Source organism: Vipera ursinii (assembly GCF_947247035.1).
Source record: "Vipera ursinii genome assembly, chromosome: 1".
In the NCBI taxonomy this organism is placed as follows: domain Eukaryota; kingdom Metazoa; phylum Chordata; class Lepidosauria; order Squamata; family Viperidae; genus Vipera; species Vipera ursinii.
The window spans coordinates 320879497-320891575 of record NC_139512.1 but is presented as its reverse complement, the minus strand read 5'-3'; the positions used below and the strand labels follow the sequence as shown (position 1 = coordinate 320891575).

The window sequence follows — 12079 nt, the reverse complement described above, 5'->3', positions numbered from 1 at the left end:
AAAAATAAAACTTGAGCGAGGAAGGGTGTCAAACCCTACTGCTAAGCTTGTAAGCCGCCCTGAGTCTTCGGAGAAGGGCGGGATATAAATGGAATTAAAATAAATAAATAAATAAACCGCCGGGCCCGCGGGCCGGTTTCATCATACCGCCCGCCCCAATGCGAAAAGAGTTGCGATAATACGTTCCGACACGTTACGTGACGAGTTTGACACCCGTGTAGAATCTAGGACAGGGGTCTTCAAACTTGGCCCTTTTATGACTTGTGGACTTCAACTCCCAGAATTCCTCAGCCAGCTTTGCTGGCTGAGGAATTCTGGGAGTTGAAGTCCACAAGTCATAAAAGGGCCAAGTTTGAAGACCCCTGAGATTCTAGGAGGAGGGGATATTGGCTTGAATTGGAAAGGGGAGAATCTCTGTAGGAAAGACAATACGTGTTTTGTTGACGAGTTTGAAGTGAGGTGGAATGTAGAGTAATAGGGTCATCTTGCTGTGATTTGTACGATTTTGAAAGGCATAGAAGGCAATAGGACATTGTATTGAAAAGACAAGAGACACATCAGATGACTCTAATAGGTGCAGCATTATTGCACCTCTAAGCGCTAAAGATGAAGCCCAAGCTACTAATATTAGGCAAGATAAAATGTCAATTTCCATCACTTATGGTGTGAAAAGTTGATTCTTATTGAGACTGGCATTTGCCGTAAAATTTTACCACTGTCTGTGCGTGCCTTTGAGTCAGTGTTGCTTCTTGGAGGTTGCTTGGACTAGTCTCTGCAGTTTCCTTGGCAAGGTCTTTCAGAAGCAGATTGCTCTTGCCCGCTTCCTTGGGTTGAAAGTGTGACTGAGCCAAGCTCACCCAACTTGGTGCCCAAAACAGGGACTAGAGTTTAGCCTTTAGCCACTACACCAAACTAGCTTGCAGTTTTATGATTGGGGAAGTGCAGTAATGACCTCAGGTGGCAAATGTTGGGGAACAGTATGTTTCTAAAGTTCTCCAGAAATTCCTGCTGAGCCTTTTTCTGAGATAGACCTATGCATGCCATAGTCTGTCTTGAGCTTGCTAAACAAGTCTGTTCTCAATTGAATAGGAATTTTAAGACCTGTTTGGTGGTTTGGTTCTTGTCTTTATGACTGGAAAGTAGAAACCATGTGCTAAATTGTTTTCAGATAGTATTTTTTGTAAATATTGTTATATTGCTAACCCTGAGTTATACTCCTATGAAATGGCTGGCTATGTACATAGTTTAAATAAAATTAACTTATTCCTAGTTTTGGAATGAACTGGACTGCTAATCCAAATGCTTTTTGTACATGGAATGGAGGTATCACCTTGCCCTTCCCAACAATTTAAAAGTTCACTAGTGATGAGCTTCTGGGCTAATAGGCAGTGTTCTAATGCAGCGTTTCCCAACCTTAGGAACTTGAAGATGCGTGGACTTCAACTCCCAGAATTCCCCAGCCAGCATCTGATGCTGGCTGGGGAATTCTGGGAGTTAAAGTCCACGCATCTTCAAGTTCCTAAGGTTGGGAAACGCTGTTCTAATGATCTGGTATCCTATCATTTCACCAACAACCATGGCAAAAGATTGTTCGAATTTACTGGTTTGCAAGTCAGAACAAACGTATTGTCACTCAACAGTATCAAAACAAACCACCCAATCTCAGCATTCCAGAAACCAATCCAATAATAACTGAGTGTCTTTCTTATACTAGATCTTCCCTTTCCTTCAATTCCATCACATGATTCAAATATGAAGTGTAATTGAGTTGGTTTGGTGCCTGAATTTGGAGCCCTAAATCAGATGTTTTGCACTGAATTCATAAAATTGTTTCTTTGTTACTGTATTGTACATGCTCAGGCTCATGCATATCAGCAATATCTAGACACATAAAAAGAAAGATAGTCTGGTGTGCTGGCCTAGAAAGGTGCTGGCTAGGTGCTGGCCTAGAAAGCAGGAGGTTATGAGCCCCCACCTTAGGGATGAAAAACCAGCTGGGTGACTTTGGCGCAGTCACATCAGTTCAACTTACAAAGTTATTGTGTGGAAAATAGGCAGAGGAAGGAGTGGTATGTTTACTTCCTTGAGCAATATATGAAAAAATATAAAAATGTACATGTTTAATAAAGAATACTATTTGCCTGCTCATAATTATATGCAAATGCAACAATGTAACAATTCAGTTTGTAAAACTGCAGACAAACAGATAATTTCCCACCTTATACGTAAGTAGTGATAAAACAGTTTTGACTTTAATTTGGCTTTCAATTTTTGTAAATTGAAAATTGTATCATACAAAAAAAGGTCACTGTGATTTTTTTAAAGAAATTCACATAATTTAAGGTATGGAGAGCTTCAGTTCATCTGCTAAGACAAAATTAGGAAAAAAGTACAGTAAGACTGATTTTAAAAGAATGCTTTATGTCTGTGGAAAAAATATTAAGGCTAAATTCAAACTTACTCCTTAAGTTTCTACACTCTGTTTAACAAAGGCAGAATATGTCTTAAACAGCAGTTTGAAAATGATTTTTCCATGCTTTCAAAGAAAGATAAAATATAAATTCAATGTGGCAAGAGATAAACTGTTACAATACACATTCTTTTTAGGAAAAAATATTTGGATTTTACATGAATAAGTATAGCTCTTTAATATATCAAGAATAAATCTGATAGTTCCTTTTGCTCCTTCAGCTTCTTAACAGAACTCATCTTCACAACCGTCCTTTCATCATAGAGTAGGGTGCTTAAGTTTGTATTTCTTATACATTTCAAGTATTTCCTCTATGACACTGGGATCGTCTAGTGTAGTAATATCTCCTATATCACTAATATTATCTGTCACTATTCTCCGTAGCAACCGTCTCATGATTTTCCCTGATCGAGTTTTGGGAAGACGTTTCACTACCTGTTTGAGAAATAAAAAATCATTATAAGTAATATTACTTTAAATAAAGACAGCTGAATATCTAAATAGTTACTTCCTTGAGTTTTTCTTCTGTGCATTCACTTATATGAATGTGTGCCTATGCAGAATCTTGTAGAACCTTTCAAAACTAACAAGGTAAACAGCCCGTACCCCAGCTGCTCATTCCTATTCAGCTGTTCTGAAATCTTCACAGCCTTGAAAAAAAAGGAATACTCATTAACAGATGAAAGACAGGATGGATGAGTGAATTTAAAGGTAAAGGTAAAGGTTCCCCCGCACATGCGTGCTAGTCGTTTCCGACTCTAGGGGCCGGTGCTCATCTCCATTTCAAAGCCGAAGAGCCAGCGCTTGTCCGAGGACGTCTCTGTGGTCATGTGGCCGGCATGACTATACGCCAGAGGCGCACGGAACACTGTTACCTTCCCACCGTAGTGGTCCCTATTTTTCTACTTGCATTTTTACGTGCTTTCGAACTGCTAGGTTGGCAGAAGCTGGGACGAGTAACAGGCGCTCACTCTGTTATGCGGCACTTGGGATTCGACCTGCCAAACTGCCGACCTTCTGATCGACAAGCTCAGCGTCCTAACCCACTGAGCCACCGCATCCCTTATGAGTGAATTTACAGATGACCAATTGAAGAATCACTACTAAAAGTAAGTAAAGGCTGCCAAAACCTCAAATAAGCCCTAATAAGCAGGCATATACATAGAATGAAGGCTATTGCTAAGCACATTGGTTTGTGCTTGAATTGTAAGCCGCCCTGAGTCTTCGGAGAAGGGCGGGATATAAATGGGATTAAAATAAATAAATAAATAAATAAAATAAATAGGGCCTCCTATCTAAACAAGTTAGATTATTACTATCACAAATTGATAAAGCTAATAGTCCTAACACAACATTAAGTTTATTGAGAAAATTAAGTATCTAAAACAGTATACAAATTGTCAAATCAGGAGGCAAAGCAAATAAGACAATGTTCTTGTAGTACTGAATCAGCTTTACCATAAGCAGATTGCTTCCTAAATACCTGCTTGAACACTGCTGGCCTTGATCACGTTTTGCATTCTAAACACCAGTTACTCCTATGGCTCTGTTTTCTCAGTTTTATTCTCAGACATCAGCATTCTCAAGGACTAAGTAGAGGAAGCTTCTGGTCTCGGTCAGAGTCTCCTCTGTCCAAGCTAGGGATTAGGGATATTATAATAATTAGCATAATTAGTGTTGACAGGAGGGCAGAGGTCAACCCCTAGGCCCCTTAATTGTGGGGTGCCTCAGGGGTCGGTTCTCTCACCCCTCCTGTTCAACATCTATATGAAGCCGCTGGGTGAGATCATCCGTGGTTTTGGGGTGAGGTATCATCAATATGCTGATGATACCCAGCTTTTTATCTCCACCCCGAACCAAGCCAGTGATGCCCTCAACATGATGTCCCGTTGCCTGGAAGCGGTACGGATTGGATGGGGAAGAACAGGCTCCAGCTCAACCCGGCCAAGACTGAGTGGCTTTACATACCGGCATCTCGACTCGTCCAAGAGGTTCCATCTTTGGTTATGGGAGGAGAGGTGTTGCCTCCCGTTGATAGGGCACGCAATTTAGGCGTCCTCCTGGACTCACGACTCAGTTTTGAAGATCATATTGGAGTCGTGGCCAGGGGGGCATTTGCCCAGGTTCGCCTGGTGCGCCAGTTGCGCCCCTATCTGGACCGAGATGCCCTACGTACAGTCACTCATGCACTCGTTACCTCTCGGATAGATTACTGCAATGCTCTCTACATGGGGCTGCCCTTGAAGACCACCCGGAGGCTTCAGCTGGTGCAGAATGCAGCCGCGCGGGTAGTGATGGGAGCATCCCGATACTCCCATATTACACCCCTCCTGCGTGAGCTGCATTGGCTACCAGTTGTCTTCCGGGCGAGATTTAAGGTGCTGGTACTTACCTTTAAAGCCCTACATGGCTTAGGCCCGGGATACCTGCAGGACCGTCTGCTACCGGGGACGACTTCCCATCGCCCAGTGCGCTCACACAGAGAGGGCCTCCTCAGGGTGCCGTCGGCCAGACAATGTCGGCTGGCGACCCCCAGGGGGAGGGCCTTCTCTGTGGGAGCACCAGCCCTCTGGAATCAACTCCCCCTTGAGCTTTGGATGGCCCCGGACCTCTGGTCCTTTCGCCGCGACCTCAAAACTTTTCTCTTCCATCAGGCTGACTTGGATTGATGATGGGTTTTTAAATAAGTTTTAATTTTTAACTGTAGTTAATTTATTTTGGGGCTGTTATTTAATTTGTTTTTTAATTTTTGTATTGTTTTTTATTGTTGTAAGCCGCCCTGAGTCCTTTGGGAGATAGGGCGGCATATAAGTCCCAAAAATAAATAAATAAATAAATAAATAAATAAAATGGAAATACTAGTTTGGCTCTTTGGTTATCTTTTCCTGGCTTTTCTCCTAACCTGAGAAGACTATGATAATCCCCCAAGTTAGTGAAGTACAACACCCTAAGGCAAAATGGCTTCCAATAAATGAAATGTTGGCAATGTGCATCCTTCACTACATAAATGAATCAGAGGGTGAACCCATTGATGAGAAGCTTCATGTAATTTAAGCAAAGCAAAGAAAAACCACAAGAATTGTGGAAGTGAAACTGTTTTCCAGCTAAGGAAAGGTCACCGTCACTGCTACAGAATTGCAAAACAACTGAAATGGACATCCATGGAGGGAAAGGGGTGTCAAAAGCATCAAGATGGCGACTGCAACCTCATGATTAAAGCCACCATTTCCACAGCCCCTGGCCTCAACGCAGATCCCTGATATTAAGGCATCTGTACAATAAGAGCTGCAAATTCTACTATCTAATATCATCCTTATATGTGGTGCACTTTTTAAAGATTTTTTTAATAGTTTAAGACACTAACAGTTCAGATACGCTGGGAACGTTTTCCATTTCAAGTGTTTAAAGGAAGGACATTTAGATGCTTCAGTCTGCAGTTTGGAATAAAGATCACATATTAACTAAAATCCTATTGGAGTAGAGACTGCAGTTACTCTCTCAGGACAGCCCTCCCAAAGCTATAAAATTCACCACCACTACAGAATTCTATGCTACCCCCTCAAGTTATCTTCCTTTCTCTTATGTATAGTTGCTATTATTTTAATAATATACACGAAGGCACTTAAATATACCCAGAAGGGAGAAAAGGCTACCATTACCCCTACTCAAAATTGATAATAGCAGATTTTCATTACAAGAAATCATGGTTTTCTAAAATTAAAAAGATTGTCCATTTGAACTGGAATGCTTATATAAAACAATCATTGTTTTAATATTAAATATTTTACTTACATTTATATGCCACCCATCTCACTATCCAAAGTGACTCTGGGTGGCTAGAAATAGCATGAAAGCATAAAGATAAGCACATTAAAACAATAAAATTAACTATTAAATAAACTTTAAAAACCAAGAGCACAGATGGAATGGAGGTGGGGTTATGTCTCTCATTGAACCAACCACTTCCAGCATAGCACACTCCTGTTGAAGGCAGCCAAGCCAACAGGCAAAGTTAGGTTTTAAGGCCCTTCTGGAAGGCCAGAAAGGAGGAGGTAGATCTCACTTCCAGTGGCAAGATGTTCCAGAGGGCAGGAACAACAGTAGAGAAGGCTCTTCTACACCCTGTTAGCTGGAATTCCTTGGTCATATCCCATAATGAAGAGATTCTTTTCTTCGGAGAAGGGCGGGATATAAATGGAATTAAAATAAATAAATAAATAAATATTGAAATACTTACCAGAACATGTTCAGGAACAGCGTATTTTGCTATCTTGGTGGCAACTATTGTCTTTACCTCTTTGATAATTATATCTTTATCTGCCATGTCATCTTTTAACACTATGAAAGCTAATGCAACTGGAAAAAAGGAATACATTTATTATTTATTTGATTTTAACGCCACCTTTATTATTTTGTAAGTAATTCATGACCCTGAACATACATACTACTACTACTACTGCTTTTCCCCCCAGAAAAACAACCCTGTGAGGTGGGTTGGGCTAAGAGAGAGACTGGGTGAAAGTCATCCTGCTGGTTTTCATACCTAAGCTGGTACTAGAACTCACAGTCTCTTGGTTTCTAGATCAACATTTAACCATTACCCCAAACTGGCTCTTCATTAGCTTTCTACACTCACATTTACTATATATTGATGTGCATTAACGTCTATTAATGCATATACAGTAGCTAGATGTAACTTTATCATTATACTAGAGAACAACTATTTTTCAGATTGCACCAAGAATAGTCATCTGATCTGAGAGCTTTAGGTCCAACAACCTTTTCAAGGTGGTTGAAAAGTAATGATACTACAGTACTACGATTATTTTGATTCAAAATTTTAAACTTAAATTACATTCCTTTGCAATACAGTTTCCATGCATGTAATACATTGTAATACTGTTATGTATATGCTTTGAAAAAAACATTATTCAAGTATCAGTTTCTGCCAAACATCCTTGTTCATTTTCTCTTCAATTGTATCAGTAAAAGTCCTGACATGAACAAAGCAATTCATAAATATACAGTTAAATGTTTTCCTAATTATTTTAAAACATTTCAACCACTTACCTTCCCCTTTGATATCATGAGGATAGCTAATCACAGCTGTTTCTGGAACTGCAGGATGTTCATCCTTTTGAAAAAGATGATTTGGAAAGAAATAGTAAACTGATAAATATAGTAATGTATGCAGAAAATATTTAAAACGCAAATATTAATGAAACCTGAAGCCTTTCTTCCAAGTATTATGGATAAATTGATAGAAAAACAACTTGGGACTTTATTTTTGTACATGGTAACTGCTGCAAGAATGGCATATGCCAAATACTGAGACTTGAAAAATGGATCCTGAAATTGACCAAGCTGGCAGACATGGTGAAATTAACTGTGCTAATTAGAGACAATGGTTTGGACAAGTTTATAAAAGATTGGCGACCATTTGTGGAGTTTCTCTGTGTTAAATACTACAATGGACTGTTAATAGTTTTGAAGATTAGTTTAACTTTTGGGTTACCAGTTAACAGCCTTTTTACAGTGAACAGAAACTGGTCAATTTGATTGATAGATAACAGAATTTTTATATTTGGGATATTTGTGTGATTTAAAATAGTAATTTAGTAAGTGTAAATGGGAAAATTTATTAGACTTTTCAGTTATATTTATCAACATTCAGTTAGAGTGGACAATGTATGATTAGTGTTAATTATATATCTGTTATATATACATTTTTTCTTTTTTACCCAGTGTTATTTTTTTCCGTCTTGTAGCTTTTGTTATTCTTTATTCTTATTGTTTTTTATTTGTATTTTGTATTTTATCCTATCTTTTGAAATAAATTTAAAAAATAGTAAACAAAACTAGGCATTGTTCCTGGCATAATGTCAAAGCTTTTGAAAAATTTCTATGAGCTGAGCCAATCTCAGATTCGTATGTATGCATGGAATCATATGCGTGTAATACAAGCTCACAAATAAGGTGATAAATCTGTGATTATAAACCTATAATGTCACTATAAGTGAAATTCACATATCACAAACTCTTGTAGGAATATGCCCTGCCATGCAGTCTGTCACAGTTTGGGTAGATACAGGCCTGCCATACAATTTATTTTGAAAACCAGGCCTTCATTTTACATAAACTAAAGAAACTTGACTAAATTGATGAACTGTTTTCACTGTATATACTGCACTTGAGTTAGTATCAGATGAAAGAACCCTCTGTGGTGACTAATCCATAATGGTTGCAAGAGGTCTCTCTCAGTGCCATATTCAAATCTAAATTAACCATGGGAGCCAGCCATTCAAATCTTCTCATTGTTCTAAATCAGGGCTTTTCAACCTTTTCACCCATTGTACCACTTTTAGGATAAGGCAATATCCGAGTACCACCAGTCACCCAGCAAGGTGTCAAAAACTTGACCAAAAAAAAAAGATAAAGTACAAGTAGTCCTCAACTTACAACAATTCGCTTAGTGACTGTTCGAAGTTACAATGGCACTGAAAAGTGAATTATGACCATTTTTCACACTTATGACTGTTGAAGCATCCCCAGGGTCATGTGATTTACATTCAGATGCTTGGCAACTGATTCATACTTATAACATTCAGTGTCCCAGGGTCATGTGATCAATGGCCAGGTCATCACTCAGATTGTGGGGTGCCTGTGGGGGGGATCCGTGGTTCTCTGGTGGAGGGGAGTGGGACTGGGATGGGTGCCTTCCCTCTCTCCCATTGTCCCTTCCTTCCTTCCTTCCTTCCTTCCTTCCTTCCTTCCTTCCTTCCTTCCCTCCCTCCCTCCCTCCCTCCCTCCGTCCTGTGCTACGCCACTCAGATCCCAGCCTGGTTTTGGCAGGTAGCAGCGCATTCTCATCCACACAGAGCGGCCGGGCAAAGTAAAACCACTGACATCATGGCCCTGCCTGTGCATGCACAAAGGCAGAGGAGAGCGCATGCGCCTCAGCCACTGCGCGCGCACACAGGCAGGGTGGGGATGTCACTGGTTTCTCTCCTGTTTTCAGGCACGTACATTATGAATTGGCTACTTCTCCTAGTCATTTTGAGCCAGGTTCCCCAATCCTCTCTGTGTACATCGTTCTTCCCATAGGTCTCCCCAGCACTGTCAAGAGATACCCATTTCTGGCCGCATTGCTACCCTTCTTAAGCTACATTTGCACCCGCCTGAAGGAAGAGTGATGCTTTTCTCCCTCCTCCAAAGGAAACAAACCCGCATCGCCACCAAGTCACACTTCCTTCAGGCCAAGTAATCTCTGGGCCCAACTTTGAGACTGTTTTAGCCGGAAACAGAGAGTCAGAGAGCTGCGTCACTCTCACCATTTGGATTCTACTTTTAGGCCCTGGGAGCAGCTTGCCTTTCAAACCTCTTATAACAGAAGGGGAAACGCGCTGCAAAGGCACGTCTCGCAGTCTTTCCCAAGCGACGCCTGCGCTCCACCGCTGCAGAAAAAGAACCGCTGCATTTCCCACCAGTACAGGTAGCCCGGGGCCTGTGAGAGGATGAGTGGGAACGAAGCAGCCCTCAGGTCTGTGCTGCGGAAAAGCCGCAAGCGCTGGTGTCACCTGGGCTCCTGCCCAGCTCACTTGCCTGCGAAAAAGAGGCTGCTTGCTAAATGAGCTGGGCAGCAGCCCGGGATCAGTGTTTCTGAGCGGGATTTCTAAGCGCAACTTAGCTGATCCCGGGCTCCTGCCCGGCTCACTTGCCTGCGAAAAAGAGGCTGCTTGCTAAGTGAGCCCGGGATCAGCTGAGTTGCGCTCAGAAATCGCACTCAGAAATGCTGATTGGGGCTCCTGCCTGGCTCACTTGCTTGTGGAAAATAAGCTGCTTGCTAAGTGAGCTGGGCAGCAGCCCGGGAACAGAGCTCTGAGTGTGGCTTCTGAACGCGACTCAGCTGATCCTGGGCTCACTTAGCAAGCAGACTCTTTTCCGCAAGCGAGCCGGGCAGGAGCCCAGGATCAGCTGAGTCGCGCTTAGAAATCCCATTCAGAAACGCTGATCCCGGGCTCCTGCCTGGTGAGACTCCGGATTTGAGCCGCGGACCAGAGGAGAACACTGCTGATAAGGTGGGAGGCTGGGAGTCCAGATCCAACACCGCCGGCCAGCTGGAAGTCCCGGCAGGTGGCCCCGCTGCCACTGAACATCCGGGAGCATCGGCAACCTTCTCTCATGGCTGCCAATCACCTGGGAATGCTGGTGCTTTTGAGCAGGAGCGGCTGTCAAGCCCCGGGCTCCCAGCTGACTGGCAGCCCCCAGAGAAGGTTGCCGACGCTCCCGGCTGTTTGGCGGTGTCGAGGCCACCCACCGGGACTTCCAGCTGGCTGGTGGCGTCGGATCCAGAGTCCCAGCCTCCCAGCTGATCAGCGGTGTTCTCCTCTGGTCCACGGCTCAAATCCGGTGTCTCAGCCTCCCAGCTGATCGGCGGAGCAATGAGCAGCTGGCAGGCCAGGTAGCCGGGTTGCTGCACAGATCCCCCCCTCGGTTGATTGTCGAGCCCGGGGCTTGATAGCCGCTCCTGCTTGAAAGGCAGGGTTCGGAGGCCGGCGAGGTGCTCGCGCGGGGCTCTCCCAGGGCTGGTGGGCAATGTGGGAGGAGCAGACCAATTGCCTTACAGGTACCTGAGACTCCTACACGCCTTCCCGGCCATGTGTGCCCTGAAGAAGCGCCGATCAGAAGTCAGTCCGGTTGCTGCACAAGAAGTCCCTGGGGAGGGCAGGGCCTCGCTCTGTGCCTGCACGGGCCTTTTGTAGGGTTCCTGCAGGCCGCTGCCAAGCAACATGCTTTCCAGCAACAAGTGAGCTGGGAAGGAGCGGAGCGCGAGGGGGGGAGGAGGTGGCGGGGGGGAGGAAGGCGACGCCGTGTACCACCAGCCAGGTGCTCACGTACCACTAGTGGTACGCATACCACCACTTGAAAAGCCCTGTTCTAAATAACTATGTTTCAATTAGTTTACAAGAATACATTATTGGAGCCTACACTTTTCTTTGACCCAATAATTACCATGGCATCTTCAATTTCTGCAGTTCCAAGCCTGTGTCCACTGATGTTTAGAACATCATCCATTCGCCCTGTTAGCTGATAATAACCTTCCTTAGTTCTATAAGCAGCATCTCCTGTGAAATAATATCCTGTGGGAATAATAGGTTTAGTAAATGTGGAGGTTCGCTTTTTCTGAAGAGAAAAATACAGTCAACAGGCATAGTTCATTATCTATGGGAAAATAATGTATGTATATTGCATATCACCACTCGCTGTTATGCAATTATAACAGAACATAGCACACTGCATTTACAATACACATCTATTAATTTTTCTGAGTATGAAAGAAACATTTAATAAGATATGCATTATATGGAAATGTGTGCAATGAATCGGAATACTGGGAGTGGAATTCAGGTGCATTGCAGAAATTGATTCTACTTGATTATGGTATTTGCTCAGTGTTATCACTTTAGATGCTTGAAAATAAAAGACAATGTTGGATGCCAGACTTCATTCTGCAGCACGCTGGCTTTCTATTTTTCTTAAATTGAAGTATTTTTAAATATAAAATATAACTGAGGCAGGAAATCTGCGGGAAATGATGGATCAGTCCAT

General features: G+C 42.7%; 1 protein-coding gene across 2 annotated transcripts in view; it reads right to left on the bottom strand.

Moving 5' to 3' along the window:
* Positions 1–2230: 2230 nt before the first annotated feature.
* The window catches only part of ACSS1 (acyl-CoA synthetase short chain family member 1), a 40279-nt gene continuing 30430 nt past the window's right edge, over positions 2231–12079 (bottom strand). The window contains exons 11-15 of one of the 2 annotated variants that reach the window (XR_014490840.1): positions 11483–11610; positions 7541–7604; positions 6708–6826; positions 3954–4107; positions 2767–2905 (exon numbers count right to left, since the gene is read on the bottom strand). Coding sequence is in view for 1 of the 2 variants with exons in the window: in XM_083349490.1 (XP_083205616.1) it covers positions 2729–2905; positions 6708–6826; positions 7541–7604; positions 11483–11610 (488 nt within the window). In the remaining variant the exon portion in view is untranslated. Of the gene's footprint in view, positions 2906–3953; positions 4108–6707; positions 6827–7540; positions 7605–11482; positions 11611–12079 lie in introns of both variants that reach the window. The other variant, XM_083349490.1, reaches the window with a different exon arrangement.